The 20,517-nt window shown below is 37.8% G+C and overlaps 1 protein-coding gene across 1 annotated transcript; it reads right to left on the reverse strand.

Annotated features, from left to right (window-relative positions):
* Positions 1-17,297: 17,297 nt before the first annotated feature.
* Positions 17,298-18,875, reverse strand: atoh1a (atonal bHLH transcription factor 1a). Its single transcript, XM_039752769.1, has one exon. It carries the CDS (start codon positions 18,806-18,808, stop codon positions 17,915-17,917), a length of 894 nt encoding a protein of 297 aa, XP_039608703.1. The 5' UTR covers positions 18,809-18,875; the 3' UTR covers positions 17,298-17,914.
* Between the last annotated feature and the right edge of the window lie 1,642 nt (positions 18,876-20,517).

Raw genomic sequence — 20,517 nt, forward strand, 5'->3', positions numbered from 1 at the left:
GTGTCGGCCCCTAATAAATCCAGTTTGGTCTTGTGATATTACGAGGGAGCACTTTCTCCATCCTTCTAGCTATGATTTTAGAGAGTATTTTAACGTCGTTATTCAGAAGTGAAATTGGTCTGTATGATGCACATTGTAATAAGTCCTTATTTTGTTTTGGAAAGACAGTGATTAGTGCTTGGCGAAAGGTTTGTGGAAGAGATTGGTTATCTCTGGCTTCTGTAAATGTTGCTAATAGGAGGGGGGCTAGCTGAGCGGAGAATTTCTTGTAAAACTCTGCAGGGTAGCCATCAGGGCCTGCTGCTTTTCCACCTTGGAGTGACTTTATAGCATCCAGTAATTCTGATAATGCAGAGGTTTATCAAGTTCCTCCACACTAAAAGCGTCAATTTGTGGTATCTGTAATGTATCCAGAAATGCATTAGATTGTATATTGTCTTCTTTAAACTCAGTAGTATATAGGGATTTATAGTAGTCTCTAAAAGTGTACATTATATTTTTGTGTTCGATGATTTTATCTCCATTCGTGTTAGTGATTACGAGATTGCGTTGCATTCTTGCTTGTGAATTTGTTGCGCTAAAAGCTTATTAGCTTTCTCTCCATGTTCATAATAATGATGTCTGGATTTGTAAATTAGTTGTTCAGTTTCTTTAGTTGTCAAGAGGTTTAATTCTGAATGTAGAGCCTGCCTCCTCTTATGTAGAGTCTCGCTTGGTAGTCTGGCATGTTCTTCATCTATTTTAGTAATTTCGCTTTTTATCTCTGCTACTTTCTTGCTTCGGATTTATTTCTGTGGGAAAGATATGAGATAATCTGTCCTCTTAAGAAGGCCTTAAGAGTTTCCCAGAGTATTCCTGCAGAGATCTCAGGGGATGTATTTGTCTCTAGAAAGAATTTGATTTGTTTGGATATAAATTCAGTACAATTCTCGTCAGCTAATAGAAGCGGTTGAGGCGCATCTCGGGGTGAGTGTATGGGGCTTAGTAATTTCAGCTCCAAGATCATAGGAGCATGGTCTGAAATAACAATAGCATCGTATTTACAAGATTTAATCTTAGGCAAGAAGTTATTATCTATAAAGAAGTAATCAATCCTTGAGTAGCAATGATGTACTGGTGAGTAGAAAGAATATGTTCTTGAATTTGGGTTTAAAAACCTCCAGGGATCTGATAAGTTGTGATCAGTTATAAACTTTGTAATTATCTTTGCGGTGTTAGTTGCCGTTCCCCCTGTGGAGGAAGTCTTATCTAAAAGTGGATTTAAAACACAATTAAAGTCCCCAGCCATTATAAGTTTATGAGTGTTCAGATTGGGAATGGATGCAAATAAATTTTGTATAAATTCCTTATCATCAACATTAGGTGCATAAACATTTATCAAAATCATTTTACAGTTAGATAAGTCTCCCATGACCATTACATATCTCCCTTCAGGATCCAATACTACATCTGATGCTACAAATGGTACTGTTCTATGTATGAGAATTCCCACCACTTTAGTTTTCTTTGTAAAACTAGAATGGAACATTTGGCCAGTCCAGTCTTTTGCAGCGGAACTGATCCTTGCTTAGTAAGTGGGTTTCCTGTAAAAATACTATTTTAGCATTTAGACCTGTTAGGTGAGAAAGTACTTTCTTTCTCTTTAATTGTGATTCAGGCCTTTAACATTCCAGCTTACGAAGTTAACTGTCCCATCATGGAGACACTGATTCTGAGTTTTTGATGTCATTTTATAGTCTTAACTGGAAGTGAAATAGTTTAGGTCTTAATTTCCTATTTCCCCAAGAGTTGTTGCCATGCAGCTTATTATTACGTTGATAGTTATAATTATAAAGATTGAGATGATAGATTAGGTATAGATCAAGCCTGCTCTCTTTCTCTTCCCCTTAACCCCCACCCTCCCTTTTGCCTCCCCAGTGAGGCTAAAACCCACTTCACGCAGTCCCAGTCCTCTGACATACCCAGAGACAGAGCACGTCCAAAGCACATCAAGCCCCCATGCAGTGGCGCTTTAGGGTTAAAAGATAGAGATATCTGTTACCAATATAGTCTTTAAAAGAGGAAAAAAAAAAAAGAATTTTGCACTTAATATATATATATATAATCTTCAGCAATTTTAGTGCATTAAGATGATACCCCCAGATAATAAACCCAGGTGATGGTGTTAAAGATGTGTCCAAAATAAGCATAACAAGTCTTAATGCAGTAATAGCAATAACAGTAAACCAAGGGTATGATATTGAACAGTCTCATTTAGGGTACACATGAAATAATTAGAAAAAAAAAAAAGGAGGAAAACGTAATTAAGCACAATAAAACATAAACATAGAGCGCCCTAGTAATACTATGTAATAATAAGAATATATGAGAATATATGCTGATAAAAAACCCGTATTTTAAAACGAATAGATCAGACAGTAGATTATTAATAATAATAAATTATTCTAACAATTCCTTTGAAGTGGTGACTGTCAGCTCTTTAATAAAAAATCGCATTTAGCATCCTGTTATTAAGCATTAAAGATTGATTTCAAACTAGTGTTTTTCTGTAAATTTATCAAAAATAAAACACTGTAGGCGTGAAGTTATAGTGTGACCTTCCAGCCTTTTTGTTGGTCTTATATTATTGTCTCCTCTCACCACTTACTTACTTACTCTGGTTAACTGAAGGTTTCACCTGTTTTGTTCAATTATCTTCAACACAACAGGGAGATTAGGCTTGTCACTCATAACATAGAAAAAGCCCTGGCTGTGATTCATGTAATCTTTACTAAGTTTATTTATTAATTTAGTCAAATAAAGAAATACCAAGAAAATTATTTAAAGGAAAAAATAAAATTACTTAGCACAGATAATTTAAAAAAGGATTAAAAAAAATTAAGAGAAAAAAGTAATGAAAAATGATCTAAAAATGTAGTTAATGAAATAATGAAGAAAACTAATTTAAATACAACCGAATAAGGAAAACAAGAGGCAGTACTGACATTCTATTAAAGAGACTGTAGATTTTTAGATTGTCAGATATTGCTCTTAGCTGACTTAATTCCTTTCAGAATAAATTTCTGTGTGTGCAGGGGACTAGTGGCAACTCTCCGTCAATCTTAATTGAAATGCTTTATTATTATTAGCATTCCTCCTACCATGTAATTGGGGCACCTTAATATTTGAACTAGCTACTTGTAAGTATAAACACCACCACCAGAGAGAAACACCGCCACTGACATAACGCAAGCAAATAATGGCAATAAATATCTGAAGAACAAAACAAACAGAAAGGACAACAAAACAAACAGTGATATTGACCACAAATTAAATGAATTGGTTATAATATAAATGCTTCATCTGATTATCTATTTTACATTCTCCCAATTACATTCAAATGAAATTGTAACATTGTCTGGCTTGGCTAATCAATTGGTGGGTCAGGGTCAGTTTCATCATACCTCATCCCTTCAGGTATAGGCAACTGATTGTGTGTCACATGATGCAAAACACTGCATGCTTACACAATGCAAAACATTCTATGAACTTTAGAGCAGCATAGTAATAGAGTGGAAATGCTCTCTATTTACATTAGAACATTAGAACAATCTAGACGGGAACAGGCCATTCAGCCCAACAAAGCTCGCCAGTCCTATCCACTTGTTTCCTCCAAGAAAACATCAAGTCGAGTTTTGAAAGTCCCTAATGTCTTACTGTCTACCACACTACTTGGTAGCTTATTCCAAGTGTCTATCGTTCTTTGTGTAAAGAAAAACTTCCTAATGTTTGTGCGAAATTTACCCTTAACAAGTTTCCAACTGTGTCCCCGTGTTCTTGATGAACTCATTTTAAAATACAAGTCTCGATCCATGGTACTAATTCCCTTCATAATTTTAAACACTTCAATCATGTTACCTCTTAATCTTCTTTTGCTTAAACTGTAAAGGCTCACTGTAAAGGCTCAGCTCTTTTAATCTTTCCTCATAATTCAACCCCTGTAGACCTGGAATCAGCCTAGTCGCTCTTCTCTTGACCTTTTCTAGTGCTGCTATGTCCTTTTTGTAGCCTGGAGACCAAAACTGCACACAGTACTCAAGATGAGGCCTCACCAGTGCATTATAAAGGTTGAGCATAACCTCCTTGGACTTGTACTCCACAGATCGTGCTATATAACCTAACATTCTGTTAGCCTTCTTAATGGCTTCTGAACACTGTTGGGAAGTTGATAGCTTAGAGTCCACTATGACTCCTAAATCCTTCTCATAAGGTGTACTCTCGATTTTTCCGACCGCCCATTGTGTATTCAAACCTAATATTTTTACTTCCTATGTGTAATACTTTACATTTACTGACATTAAATTTCATCTGCCATAAATCTGTCCAAGCCTGTATGCTATCCAAGTCCTTCTGTAATGATATAACGGATTCCAAATTATCTGCTAATCCACCTATCTTGGTATCATCTGCAAACTTAACCAGCTTGTTCCTTATATTCCTATCTAAATCATTTATATATATTAAAAATAGCAATGTCTCTAGCACTGACCCCTGTGCAACACCACTCTTAACATCGGCCAGTTCTGATGAGGTTCCTTGTACCATCATCCTCTGCTTCCTGTGTCAGCCAATTCTGCACCCATCTAAAAACATCGCCCTGAACTCCCACTTCTTTTAACTTGATGCCCACACTCTCATGTGGCACCTTATCAAATGCTTTCTGAAAGTCCAGATAAATAATATCATAAGCTCCACTTTGATCGTATGCTTTTGTTGCAACCTCATGGAATTCCAACATGTTAGTAAAACACGACCTCCCTCTTCTGAACCCATGCTGACTGTTCAGAATAACTCCTGTCCTTGCCATGTGTTGCTCAATCTTATCCTTAATAATTCCTTCCATTAATTTTCCTGTGATGCTTGTTAAGCTTACTGGCCTATAGTTGCTTGGATCTGCCCTGTCACCCTTTTTATATAATGGGATGATATTTGCCATTTTCCAGTCCTTTGGAATCTCTCCTGTGCACAGTGACTTCCTAAAAATATGTGTCAAGGGTTTATGTACTCACTAGCCTCCTTAAGAACACGAGGATAAATATTATCTGGGCTTGGTGATTTGTTTGATTTCATCTTAGCAGCACTTCTCCCTCTACAATTTCCAAATCCCTCAGTATCTCCTTAGTAGTCGTGTTTACCTCTGGGAGGTTATCCACTTGCTCACTTGTAAACACCTCAGAAAAATGTAAGTTTAGGGCATCTGCTATTTCATTGTCTGTATCTTTTAATTCCCCTTTACTATTCCTGATGAACTTGACCTCCTCCTTAACTGTTCTTTTACTACTAAAATACTTAAAGAATCTTTTGGGGTCCTCTTTCCCCTTATCTGCTATATTCCTCTCCAACTGTCTTTTAGCCTCTCTGATATCTTTCTTAATGGTTGCCCTCATGTTGTCATACGCGCTACGATTCTCTTTGCAGTCATTAGTCTTATATGCCTTATACAGCAGTTTTTTCCTTTGCAACTTCTTTTTTAAATCTTTTTTAATCCATCGTGGAGTTTTTTTTTGTTTCCTATTAATTCCAAACTTAGGTATGTATCTGTCCTGCATTACATGTAAAACATTTTTAAACCTGTTCCACTGCTCCTCGACTGTGTCCACATTTAAAAGCTTATCCCAGTCTATCCTACTTAGACTTTGTCGCATCTGCTCAAAATTAGCCCAACCAAAGTTCAACTTAACAATTTTAGTCTTTGCATCTGTACTCTTACAAAATACTGAGAATTGTATTATATTATGGTCACCTTACCCTAGTGGTTCAATCACCTCTACACCCTCAATTCTATCCTGATTATTACAGAATACTAAATCCAGACAGGCTTCACCCCGTGTTGGTGCTTTAACATGCTGTGTTAAAAAACAGTCACTGATTACTTCTAAAAACTCCTGCTCTTGTGCTCCTCCATCTGTAAGGTTATCCCAGTTAATATTTGGATAATTAAAGTCCCCCATGACTATAATATCCCCTGTAAATTTGCCTTTTTGATATTACTAAAAAGATGTGTGTTGAAATTACTTTCTGAATTGGGTGGTCTATAACACACTCCTAAAATAAGACCTTTTTCCCTAATATTTTCCAGGCGAAGCCACATGTCCTCACTAAGATGGGGCTCATCATCCAACTGAAGATGACTTACATTTAAACCCTGTTTGGCATAAACAGCAACCCCACCTCCTTTTCTGTTCTGTCTATCCTTCCTAAAAAATGTGTATCCCTCTATGTTACACTCATCCCCATCTTTGTTATTTAGCCAGGTTTCCGTTATTGCTATAATATCATAATTATGCTCTGCTACATACAACTCCAACTCACTTACCTTATTTTTGATACTTCTAGCATTAAGGCAAGTTATTTTTAATGTGTTAACCCTTCTACATTTACGTGTTTGCTTAGAATTTACATTACTATGCATTTTTATTTCTACACCATTGTTTGTTCTTCCATATATAGATCTAAATCTGGCCTGTCCTAAACTCCCTGCCCCCCCATTTCCTAGTTTAAACAATCCTCGACTAGCCTACACATACACCTCCCCAATACATGTGTAGGCGAAGCAAATTCATTCTATGAAGGCACCTTTATACCAATGTGGATGCAGTTGACTGCTCTCATTACATGAGGAAAACCAGACACTGCTGTGAAATGCACTGTGATGTTTACTTGTTCAACAACAGAGTAAGGAAATCTTATATAGCTGAATGACAAGCGAATAACACCAACCCATACAGCTGGCATGGAATGACTCTGTGATGTTTGTGAAATACCCGATCGGTGTATGACTGATAACTGATGATGTCAGGAAAGATGGCGGAAGAAGGGCGGAAGTAGATGTACTGCGGGAAGGCTTATGATGGCGGAGTGTCTCTTTTCCTGGAAGAAATTAAAGGAGATAGGTTAGTACGCCGCCACTCCCTGCCGGTGAACGTCTTCCGACGCGGTTTAAGGTCCGTCCGCGGTCTCCTATTTGCGCGTGTGTGACAATAGATAGATACTTTATTAATCCCAAGGGGAAATTAACATACTCCAGCAGTAGCACACTGATAAAAAACAATAAAAGCAATATTAAATTAAAGAGTAATAAAAATGCAGGTAAAACAGACAATAACTTTGTAAAATGTTAACGTTTATCTCCCGGGAGGAATTGAAGAGTCAAACAGTGTGTGGGAGGAACGATCTCCTCAGTCTGTCAGTAGAGCAGGACAGTGACGGCAGTCTGTCGCTGAAGCTGCTCTTCTGTCTGGACATGATCTTGTTCAATGGATGCAGTGGATTTTCCATGATTGAAAGGAGCCTGCTCAGCACCCATCGCTCTGCCACGGATGTCAAACTGTCTAGCTCCGTGCCTGCAATAGAGCCTGCCTTACTCACCAGTTTGTCCAGGTGTGTGGCGTCCCTCTTCTTAATTCTGCCTCCCCAGCACACCACTGCGTAGAAGATGGCGCTTGCCACAAGCGTCTGATAGAACATCTGACGCATCGTATTGCAGATGTTGAAAGACACAACCGCCTTCTAAGGAAGTATAGTATGCTTTGTCCTTTCTTACACAGAACATCAGTATTGGCAGTCCAGTCCAATTTATCATCCAGCTGCACTCCCAGGTATTTATAGGTCTTCACCCTCTACACTCAGTCACCTCTGATGATCACGGGGCCCATGATGGGCCTGGTCCTCCTAAAATTCACCACCAGCTCCTTGGTTTTGCTGATGTTCAGGTGTAGGTGGTTACACCATTTAACAAAATCCTTGATTAGGTTCCTATACTCCTCCTCCTGCTCACTCCTGATGCAGCCCACGATAGCAGTGTCGTCAGTGAACTTTTGCACATGGCAGGACTACGAGTTGTATTGGAAGTCCGATGTATATAGGCTGAACAGGACCAGAGAAAGTACAGTCCCCTGTGGCGCTCCTGTGTTGCTGACCATAATGTCAGACCTGCAGTTCCTGAGACGCACATATTGAGGTCTGTCTGTAAGATAGTCCACGATCCATGCCACCAGGTATGAATCTACTCCCATCTCTATCACCTTGTCCCTAAGGAGCAGAGGTTGGATGGTGTTGAAGGCACTACAGAAGTCCAGAAACATAATTCTTACAGCACCACTGCCTCTGTCCAAGTGGGAGAGGGATCAGTGTAGCATATACTGTACATGATGGCATCCTCCGCTCCCACCTTCTCCTGGTATGCAAACTGCAGAGGGTCGAGGGCATGGCGGACCTGTGGCTTCAGGTGGTGAAGAACGGCCTCTCCATGGTCTTCATCACATGTGACGTTAGAGCGACAGGCCGGAAGTCATTCAGCCCACTAGGACCTGATACCTTTGTGACTGGGGTAATGAAAGATGTTTTCCAAAGCCTCAGGACTCTCCCCTGTTCTAGGATCAGGTTGAAGATGTGCTGTAGAGGACTCCCCAGCTACAACGCACAGGCCTTCAGCAGTCGTAGCGATACTCCATCTGGACCCACTGCTTTGCTAGCACGAAGTCTCTTCAGCTCTCTTCTTACCTGGGCTGTTGTAATTGTGTGTGGGGGGAAACTCTTTCCTATGCTGGTATCAGCAGAAGGATGGGTGGAGGGTGCAGTACTCTGAGGTGAGAGTGGGTTAGGGTGGTCAAACCTATTAAATAAGTTGTTCATCTGGTTTGCTCTCTCCACGTCTCTCTCGATGGTGGCACCCCGCTTCAAGCTGCAGCCAGTGATGATCTTCATCCCATCCCACACTTCCTTCATGCTGATATTCTGCAACTTCTGCTCCAGCTTTCTCTTGTACTGCTCCTTTGCCGCCCTGACCTGGACTCAGAGTTCCTTCTGCACGCGCTTGAGCTCATGCTGATCACTGCCTTTAAAAGCCCTTTTTGTTCTGGTTCAAAAGGCCCTTGACGTCACGTGTAATCCATGGCTTACAAGATACAGCATAGCAGCATACTGTTCTTACTGTTCTTATTGGAACTACAATGTCCATACAGAAGTTGTTGTAGTCAGTAATGCAGTCAACAACCTCCTCAATGTTCTCAATATAAGATCCATCCATCTATTATCCAGCCCGCTATATCCTAACTACAGGGCATCCCTGCAGGATATCCCAGTCCGTAGTTTCAAAGCAGTCTCTCAGAGCCTGCTCTGCCTCAGGGGACCGCTTCCTGAATGAGCGTGTGGTTGTAGGTAGCTCTCTCCCTCTTGGTTTGTAGTGAGGCTGAAGCAGAGCCAGGTTATGATCTGCTTTCCCAAGCGCAGGCAGCGGGGTGGCGCTGTATGCGTCTTTAACGTTTAATGAGGTATGATGGATGAATTCTATATGACCTTTGATGTGAGTATCTATATAAGTGGTAACTCCAATGGGAAGAATTTGAAGATAATTTTATAAATAGATGCACCAAGTAGTTACACAGCTATATTTTAAGTAGTGCAATACCTGCTTAATGTATTTCCATTGCTTTTTATTATAAAAAAAAAATTACAGATAATTTCTTTTAGTGTTTTATGTGTAGTTTAAGCAGAAAATTAACTGATACTACTTTTCCAAGAACTTTGACCATAAATTTATATGAAGAGAACAAGATGAAAAAATGTGTTGTCACAAATGGTAATTTGAAAACTATTGCCTGTGAACACAGCCTGAAAGTGAGGTGCATTGTTTAATTATTACAGAAGACTACTGAAATAGCAAAGAATTGTTTATTTAAATAAGGTAAAAGATGAAACAGAGTAGTCTATTTTGCCCCACAGGATAACATTAAATATGTATATACACAATAACACAAGAAATGGAAATGATCAATCATTAATAATGAAATAAGTCATTAAAAGAGACAATTATATTAGTGCATGCTGGCTTCCAAACACCTTGTATATTTGTTTATGTGTAGTTTTCATCAACTACCACTGTACCTTGTTCACCATCCAAAATCATTTACCAGCTCAACATTCAAAACTATTTATCTACATACCTTTTTCACTTTAGGACTTTAAACATTAGAAAAAAAATAAGTAAGAACACCCCATTCAACCCAACAAAGCTAACTAGTCCTATCCACTTAATTTCTCCAAAATAATGTTGTGTCTAGTTTTGAATGTTCCTTAGAGTCCTACTTTCTACCACACTACTTTGTAGCTTATTCCTTGTGTCTATGGTTCTCTATGTAAAGAAAAACTTGCTAATGTTTATGCGAAATTTACCTTTAACAAATTTCCAACTTAAAGTAACAGTCTTGATCCACTGTACTAATTCCCTTCATAAATGTAAGCACTTCATTTCTGCCAGATCAAGTTTATAAATGCCTTTGAGAATTTTGAAGAACTAGGTTAAGTCCCAAGGCAGTATCCTCTGTTCAAGACTAAACATGTTTAATTCTCTGAATCGATCAGAGTACAACATTTCCTTCATTTCTGGGATGCACCTGGTTGCTCTCTTTCACTCAGCTTCAAGTGCAGTGCAAAATAAACAGACACCAGAGATTATAAAGTTTTGGGGAATCCATTCCCGCATACTGTGAAGTTCCTCTTTTCACAAGTACGGTCAAAATTGCAAACATAACAACAGACAACCAAAGCAATGACAGCCGGAGTATTATGAGGTGGGGACAGAAATTGATACAGGATGCTGGGAAGGGTATTTGTGATGACATCAGATGGGGTCCAGAGGGAAGGAACCCAGAAGTGGCGGGCATCTTTGTTTACTTTGCTCGGGTCAACTCACGGCAGTGGATTTTCGTCTTTCCTGAAAGAACAAAGAGAGGGAACACTGCCGTTGTCCCCTAACATGTGATTTTCCACTGCTCGTTGGGTCTTTCAGCTGCTCCCTATGCGCTCGTGTGTGACAGCAGTTACATCTCTCTTGTAGCATGGTGACCAGAGCTGCACGCAATACTCCAGATGCCATCTTAGTAGTATATTATATAGTGTGAGCATTCTGTTCCTTGATTTATATTCAACTGTGCTTATCTTCTGGGAATGCATACTGTCAGACTAATTTCTAATAAACAACTGGCCTTCAGTGGCTATGTTCATGAGCCTTTCATGAACTGGTGACCTCATATAAATATGGCTTGTTCTTTCTCCCCTCACATACTGAAAGACTGTACTGTAGGCCAGCGTTTCTCAACCTTTAAGTATTTGTGACCCGAGTTTTCATAACAGTTTTAATCGCACCCCCTAACATTTTTTTGAAATTTAGATACATATTTTATCATACCTACTTAACTTTTATCAACATTTATCTAACTCTATATTTATTGTTCTAGTATCAGAATGTAGTTTAAGTTAATTTGTTTTGGTTTCAACAGATGTTTTTTTCATATTTTTGATTCTTGTTTTCTTTTTTTCACATCTTCGTGCCCCCCTTTTTGTTACTTCATGCCCCCCTAGGGGGGCCTGCCCCACATGTTGAAAACCACTCCTGTAGGCTCCAGCATTGTGCATGACAGGACAAAATGAAGGCAGGGTGCTAGTCCATTGAACAGTGAAAACATTCACACCACGGCCAATATGGCATCATCAATCCACCTTACCTGCATGTCTTTGAACTGTGGGAGGAAAAGAGCACCAAGAGGAAACCCGCACTGACAAAGAGATAACATGCCAACTCCAAGCAGGGAGATCCCAGTATGTGAACTCCAGTCTCCTAACTGCAAGGCAGCAGTGTATCCATTGCACCATTGTGCCCCTCCAAATTCAAATAGTATTTTTATATTCAAGAATGTGAAACTTAGGTATCCTTAATGCACATCTCTTTCATTGATTAATAAATATACAGATATAACAGACATAAAAATGACCTTTTGGAAAACAACCAGCATACACTGAAGACAGCTGCTTAGCTTTGGCCTAAACAAATTTAAGTTTCAATCAATGAAAATTTTGGCAAAGAGTGGAACTTAGTAGAGTCAATTGACAATTAACACAGAGCTGATACTGAGAAGGAACCTGATAAAAGGGACAAAAGCATGAGTAAAGAATTTTGAAATATAAGTATAAATGACTACTGACAGCTGTTGTGCTTCTGATGCAATATAGTGTATTTTTTAAGGAAAAAATGAGAACACATTAGGTGAGGAAAAAAAGGGTCTTCCCTCAATCTTGGTTGCAGTACATCATTGTGGAGAATCTAAGTCTAAATAGTTCAGAATGAAATTATCAAAATTAAGACTTTCTTATGATAGCTGTTATAAAAATCTATGAGATTTTTCATAATGGAAAAAACATCTTTAAGATTTACCATATTGCATCCTGTATTTGCACAGGGACAAGCAGATTTTACTTTTTATAGATTACAATGGGTGCTGCTGCTGCACAGATCTAGTATAAGTGACTTTAGGAGTGTGTTTGAGAGTGCAGGCCATAAGAACTGTTCTTGACCTTTCGTGCAACCAGTCGACAGGATAATCTCCAACATTTGAAAACCTAATTATCAAAGGAGGATGGATGGAAAATGTTACAATTCAATCAATATCAGAATTTACTGAAAATGTATATTGCACAATCTGTGTATACTATATATAATGTAAAGCATTTTCTGTTTAATTACAGAATATTATTAATAATGCACTTTTTACATCTATAGATTTATTTTTCATAGAATAAGTAAATTTTCTATTATTTGACTGTTGTAGAATTCTACATATGATTATTTGCTAAATATAACATAAGCTGTAATATGAATGACCTTTTCCTTCAAAACATTCTTCACTTTATTCTCTTGTGAATATAACTAGATTATTAAGTGCACTTGTTTTTCCTAAACTGTGTATTTCATTATTTTACAGTAACAGTTTTAAGGGCATGCTGTTTTTGGTAAAAGTATTTTTTATATATGCAGGATAATTTCTAAACAGCTTATAAAAATACATTTTGCTCTTAAATTACTAAAGAGCATGCATGTGTTTTGCAAAAAATAACAGCATATAATATTAAGATTTACAGCATTTTTCTGACATTCAAAGTCTGCATGTTATTTTTGTTGAACTAACCTTTTTCAGGAAATGATAAAATTAATGTCTACTACAAATTAGATTTTAAATTTTGGCATCATTCTCTATAATGAAGTCTTAATCATAATATACCGTTTTTCCCTTAAATGTGATGGCTATTTATCCTATACTATCAGTAAAATTCACCAGTCCCATCTACTGTAGTATTTGTTTCTGTCTTGCATCACATGTTAGCAGCTTATACTCTTACTCCCTGAAACTCAGAAATACGGAAAATTGGCCCAGAAACGTGAATGACAAAAAGTATTATTAAAAGCATTGAAAAACAAATATCTCGAGGATTTTAAGTACATTCTCTATAATATGCAAACAAACGCATTTCAAAACTTTTACAGTTTCGCACGTGTAATACGTCGAGAAAAAACGACTTTTCTTAAAAGTTGAAGGCCTAAGCGAAGGTTTATGGATGTGGTGAGGGAGGACATGCAGATGATGGGCGTAACAGAACAAGATATGGAAGAAGATGATCCGCTGTGGCAGCCCCTAATGGAAGCAGCCGAAAGAAGAAGATTGTCAAGTACTAATTCTAGCAGTAAACAGGACTCAAAACATGTCATAAACATATTTTAAGTTAACCAGAAATTAAAAGTGACTATAAAACACAATAATAACATTCTGAATTATTATTGAATGTTATATGTTTTGAAATGTTTATATTTTGACGATTGAATAACGGATTTGATTATTGAGAATGGGAAAGGCGCTATATAAATAAAATGTATAATAATAATAATAATAATAACATGCAAATAATAAGCAGCTGAAAGTGCCTTTTTGGATTGATCCAGCCAAAGACATTATTTACTCAGTTCAGCAAAGAAAGAATTGGGTATGTGAAAGTTGGAGCGTTCATGAAATATAAATAAACCTAATAAAATATAAACGACATCTTTAATTATTAATGAAGGTCTGTTAAACAAAAGTATCATCGGTTTCAAATAATTATAAGACGAAAAGTAGCTTGCAAGCTTTGCATTAAAACAATAAGCTTCTATAGCACACTGTGAACTTTACGTGACATTCAAATATACGACAGTGAATATAATAATGGAATGACGTCAGTGTTCATCTCCGCCGATTTGTGGTACTGCGAAGTCTAAGGCAGGAACCACCCTCCTAGGGAGAGGGTGGGAGAAGTTCATACCTGTGCCCATTTGCTCGCTTACACACACAGTTTTGAGTCTCCGGTTAACGTAACAGGCAAGTCTTTCGAACCCGGAAAAACACGGAGAAAAACCTGAACTCAAGGAACAAAACTTGCGAAAATTAATTGAGTGAACTGTTCGAAATACCGTGTTATGAATTTCACTGATTGGTGCTCGTCAAAAGGGAAAGTGGCACAGCTCTCTAAAAACATCACTTTTTTGCCTTTGAGTCCCAGAATAATCTTGAATTGTGCGAGGAACACCCACAAATAGTGTGGATGTTCAATAAGCAGCGAAGCTAAACAATGTGAAACAAGTCTGGGCTAAAATAACGGTAAAAGATGACGTACATTGTTAATGTATGGTAAGGCGTGTACACAAATGTAATTTGAGGTACAGGTAAGCAGGTGCTAGCAAATCATGCAGGTTAAAGAACAGGATTATAAATAATTAAAGAGATTTATAACCCCAAGCGTGGAAAGATATCATTTTAAAACACGCAAACTGCATGGGCGGTAAATAAATAAATAAACCATACATTTGGGGTAACCGAGCCAAGAAAACGAAATTTTGTTTCTGTTCGTGTCAGGGAGCCAGCGTCTAATTGTGACAAAAGTGGAAGAGAAGAACGCTGTTGAATCCTTTTCGAGCTTTAAGGCTAAGATATATATATTAAAAGGCCATCGTAAAAGTTCTTTCTTTCTTTCTTTCTTTCTTTATATGAATATCATTTGGCTATTAATTTTAGTGAGGGATTCCAATCATCCTATTTCCTTTATTTCCATTTTTTTATATTGGATGTGTTCTTTTACACTGCAGCTATATTTTAACACGTTCCGGGAAGGTTAACATCACTGAAGATAAATGAAACAACATCACTGAAGATAAATGAAACACTTTTATAAGTTTCCGTAACACTAAATCTCTTTGAAAGTTTGTCTCGCTTAAGTCGCTTACCAGCACGTGTGCCTATAAGGTGTATAACGCCTTTGGTTTTATGGGACAAAATCTCCTTTTATGAGCGACGATGCATGCGACGGGTCAAAAATGGTGTAGGAGTCACGCTGAAAGTTATTATTGTTTAGAGCAGTGCAATTTTGGCAGAGGCTGGTCTGTGTTGTGAGCGAGGAGTCCAGTGGGACTTCGGTTAGCAGGACAGCGCGCTCACCAGCTGACAGCGCGTGCTTTAGTAAAGACACTCGACACCCCGAAAGAGGTCAGCGCCAACTTTCTATTGTCAACCTCAGCTAATTAATAAACACTCACATTACGGCTTCGCTTCCTTCAGAAACTCATAACTTTGCCATATTAACCTTTCGGTGCCCGCCTGGATAATATCCACTCTTAATTTAGTGAAGTAACGCACAATTGCACTAATAAATACAAGAAGATCTTTCACATGACGAATTTAAACAAAAAGCGAGAGATGAATATTTTTTTAAAAAAAAAGGCATTCTGAAATAATCGGCAAGATTAGCTAGAGTCAGCCAGTGCACAACTGGGTTTTCATACCACACCGAAAGCACGTTGCGAGTTTAAAATGATATCGCTTTCTTTTATTACAACAACTGTTGTGAGAGGTTTGAAAGAAGTTAACTAAATTTAGCTTAACAGTTTCTTAGTATTGTTTTATTCATCGCGTAGCGAAAATCTTCAGATACTTGGGACACACTTGGAAAGCTGGATGCTAATTACTAATAATGAAAAGAATAGAAGCAGTCAGCATGCAGGGAGTGGACTGACATATGGAAAATGTGCTTCATGCAGTACACAACTTCAGACGCTCCAAAATATTAATGAGATTATAGAAACCTGCGGCTATAGGTTACAGACTGTTGATGGAGTGAAAGAATTTGTTATGCCAATGACTTTCGGTGTCAGCAAACAAAGAATGCGACATAGCTCTTCACTTTTTTAATTCCATTTTCTTTTTACATAAAACGTTTCCCCCCAAAGGGTTAAGTTTAAGGATTCCACAATTTAAAATAGAAAATGTTCACATTAATGTAATCGTTTTATAGTACGTTATATTAATAGACAATAGATTATCGTGGTTTAAATAATATTTATTGAGACATTCGTTTTCTAAATGAGGTTAGTCTTTGCTTAGGTTACAAGGTTGACTGAAACGTTTACATTTATATTATTTTGGCGCGTCTTATCAGCGGAGTTAATCATTACAATTTAAACAAATACCTCATTAAAACGATAAACTTTAATATAACTGAAGAATATGAATAAAAGTTTAATCTGCATAAAATTATAAACTATAAGATTTTTTTAACTATACACACGGAAAGAGCTCATTTTAGAATGCACCTTTCATAATCTGTGATTGGTGCTCTGTGGGGGTCTAATCCGACCTCTTTAGTGTTCGTTTTTATTGTTTATTTGATTTGATTAATCACCTGAGCCTATCTGCAGAACAAATGCAGTAGAGTGTCCAACGCAGGGACACCTGCCTTTTGTGAAAGAGCAAGGCTTTCTATATGGGGTTAAGTTTGCAGTGCTTGCTCAAGAAAAACTGTTTGTTTAATTTTGCATGTGAATATGTAAATACTGTATATAGGATATCTGGCACATTATTCCAAAAATTTTAAAAGAGTTTAGGAAGTGTAATGTTTTCCGTCAGGTGAATGTCAATTTTAGAACTATCAATAACAGATGATTCAGATGATCTTTTAATAACAATTAATGTTTTGATCATTTGTTGCAGATACATAACTGCATGTATTGCATATTCATGTATTCATATAAATCAATATTTTAGGTTTACTTTTGAATATGGCAAGGCAACTCGTCATCTGCTGATTTTTAAACCTAAGTGATACTGGGTAATAGATCACCAAAATAAGTGATAGTTTTGTTTTATTTATGTATGTATGTATGTATGTATGTATGTATGTATGTATGTATATGTATGCGTTTTAAGTATTGGTATCTTATACAGTTTTTTCATGTAAAATATTTTAAGTCATTTAAGTATTTAATTAACTACACCATATTGTACATTGCAATTTTATTTATATAGAAAACCGAAATGTATATACAAAACAAAGTACATAAACAATGTCAATATATTTGCTAAATAACAATAAAAGAATTCACGTAAAAAATTAATAAAATGTGAACAGAAGCAACCACTCAGAAATAAATAATATAGCCCCAAACTGCAATAAAAATAGCAACAAATCAAACAACTTTATCAATTTTTACAAATGCGTTATAAAATTGTACTCAAAATGAATAGTCGCTAAGACTTTTTAATTGGCATTTTCCCTTTGTATTTTTGCAGCATGAAGCTTTGCAATTTCTTAAGCCAAAAAAGGTTTAAAGTGCGTGCAATAACTTTAGAAGTTGATCACATTGACATGGGGAATTACAAAATTCTATATTTATTAATATGTACATTATAAGGCAAATACACATTTACGTTTAATGTATTTGAGGGCTGAAGGCTCAGTATTGGAAGACAATAAAATCTGACACCGAGAGCCTATAGCACAAAGCGCATATGTAGGGTACAAATGGCAAAAAATCATAATAATAATAATTCATAGGCCACCGGGACAAAATACAGGCAATATATTGGCAGTTATTATTATTCTTTGTTTCCCCCTGCAGAAAAGCGAGACAATATAAGACACTACTGTCAAACATTTAAAAAGCCATTTTAAAATGCAACTACAAAATGCGCACTCCTACAATGAATTAAAATATACAAAATATGAACACATTTTCTTTGCTTTAGAATTTATGTGGGCTCTCCAGTTTGAGTTCTGACAGTTCATCTTCACTTTGTAACTCCAAAGTGGCCTCATCTGAATCACTGAAATGGGAGTGAGGAGAAAACTCTCCATCACTCCTGTTGGATCTTGGAGAAGCTTTACTGTCGTCTGAGCTTGATTTAGCAGCTGGCGAAAGTGTATCCTGAACTATCATTGTGGAGAAGGATCCTTCTTCGTAGGGAAATTGAAGAGGATTAATTTGCACAGAATAACCGGCTGATGCATATCTTCTGCAGTTTGTTGAAGACCGCGTACTTGCGCCTTCGTAAGCTGATCGATGGTCTATATTTGGCTGATCAGTCGGTCCCTGCAGAAGCTCCGAAAGGGCGTTAATGTATATCTGGGCCATTTGTAAAGTCTCGTATTTTGAAAGTTTTTTATCGTTGTCAAATGCAGGAATGACGCTGCGCAGTTCATCGAAAGCATGATTCAGACCGTGCATTCGTCTTCTCTCACGGGCATTTGCAGCAATCCTCCTTTGCTTTTGGACCCCATTGACCAATTTGCTTGATGGGGCTCTTTGCCTGCAATTTGTATCGTCCAGTGCGACTCCTTTGAGTTTACAGAGCTCCCTGACTTTGGCCGGATTCTTTCCCCTTTTATTGGACGCTTCTCTGTGCTGGAGATCATGCTGGATTGCTTCTGCAGATGTTCCGGGAGAGTGCAGCAGGTACTCGGCGTGTGCCGTGCAAGTGCCTTGCAGAGTGGGAGCCAGCCAGGCGCGTGGATCGCTGCTATCGAGAAGGGCTAAACCTTGGAGATAACCTCTGGGCTCGCCCCTCATTAAGCTTGACTGCTCATCTTCGGGGACCTCTTTCACCGTCGCCCATTCTTCCATATTCAATCTAGCCATCGCTGATAGTATACTGCAGAGGCACTTTCCTAAATGCCCACTTTATTTTCCTCCCCGCTCTGGTCGCGTGCAACACCGCTTCTTTAGTAACTTTCGGCGCTGCGCCCGTTTAAAAACCGGCACGCGCCAGAGCCCCCCTTTCTCGCGTTGGTCGCGTGTCGATTTAACCAATGAGCACGCTCGGGCAGGCGCGTGCAGCCAGCCAATAAGAAACTTTATTATCATATACAATTATGAGGGTGCGACTGTAGAGATTTCAAGAAATAGTGGGTGGATTTTCTTAAAGTTTAATCTGGGTGAGAATAATTTGCTAGAGTCTTAATGGCTTTTTGTGAAACTCAACACGCATAAAACCGGTGTATCATCTCACAACTTCAGGAGCTGTTCAATAGCATTCGAGCGTCAAAGTATTTACGGGTCGTTAAGTGGAACTAGTGCTGTGCGTCTTTGGACATTATTTGCAAGACGTTTACGTGAGTTGGCTCCTATTTAAAGTTCATCGCTATTCGCCATGGAGGTTGTAATAGGTAAAACCATTCAGGAAGATGGACAGCCACTTTAGCTGACTGCACTTCAGCAGGTCTTCTTAGTTCCGATTACCGGTACATTGACACTTTACAAACAACAACAACAAAAAAAAGTTAACGGCAAAGAACACACACGTCATTTTTTTGAAGCGCTGCAAAGATTAATTGCAGTTAGGCAGCCAGTGTGGCGTAATGGTTAAGGCTTTCGACTTCAAACCCTGACGTTGTGGGTTTAAGTCCCGATAGAGACACTGTGTCACTTGACCTGCCTGTTATCCAATCGGACAGCCAAAATAAATGTAACCAGTTGTGTAAGTCGCCTACTTCTTAAGATATTCTTGATGTATTTAGGACACCCCATTTGCGTGCAGGTGCACATGCAATGGACAATATAAAACGTTAAGTCCAACGCACGTGTTGATTAATGGCCGCTTTTATGTTTCTACGGCTTGCACCTATTCATTGGTATAGTTAATCGTGTATGTTTATAGGTGCGCACAGCTTTTCTGGATTAATGTTTAGGAGTTGTCTTCAGTACAAGCACCATGCACGTTTCAGTCAATGAAAGTTATTTGTTTAATCTATTTACATATCGATACATGAAGATATCAACCTTTCTGCCATCCCCAACCTAAATGGGTGAAAACCTTTAGAAAACGGACGAATCGCTTAATTGCTTGGATGGAGACAGTGCGTCGTCCTTTTCAATTTACGGAGGCAGAGAATATCAAATTAGTGACTCGTAAATATCTTTTACTATTTTTAATAAGGTTATAAAAAGAAGCATATGCAAGTAAACGGGACAAATATTTTACACTTTATCACTCTAGATCTTCGGTAGATATTAATACAAAGAAGTTTCTCATCTACAAATTATTACTGTTAAAATGAACACTATATATACATTTTGTGATACGTATTAAATATTAAAATATTGCCTGTTTTGAAACATGGTAGCATATAAAATATTCTTAAAATGCCTTAATTCGGTTGGAGACTGTGGCGACCAGTACTCAGATTTAGCAGGTTTAACATCGCCAATTAGCACAACCGCATTTAAGATGAAAGCTTCACAGGGCAACAGCCGGATGCAAAAATGGAAACCAAGACAATGAATACGTAAGGCAGCAACACTAACCAACGCCAACGATTAGTTATTAGTGAAGTTATCAGACACCAATA

This window comes from Polypterus senegalus, chromosome 4 (assembly GCF_016835505.1).
Source record: "Polypterus senegalus isolate Bchr_013 chromosome 4, ASM1683550v1, whole genome shotgun sequence".
In the NCBI taxonomy this organism is placed as follows: domain Eukaryota; kingdom Metazoa; phylum Chordata; class Cladistia; order Polypteriformes; family Polypteridae; genus Polypterus; species Polypterus senegalus.

Excerpts from the sequence above, each read along its gene's own strand:
- atoh1a (XM_039752769.1), bottom strand. The coding sequence starts at position 18,808 with ATGGCTAGATTGAATATGGAAGAATGGGCGACGGTGAAAGAGGTCCCC.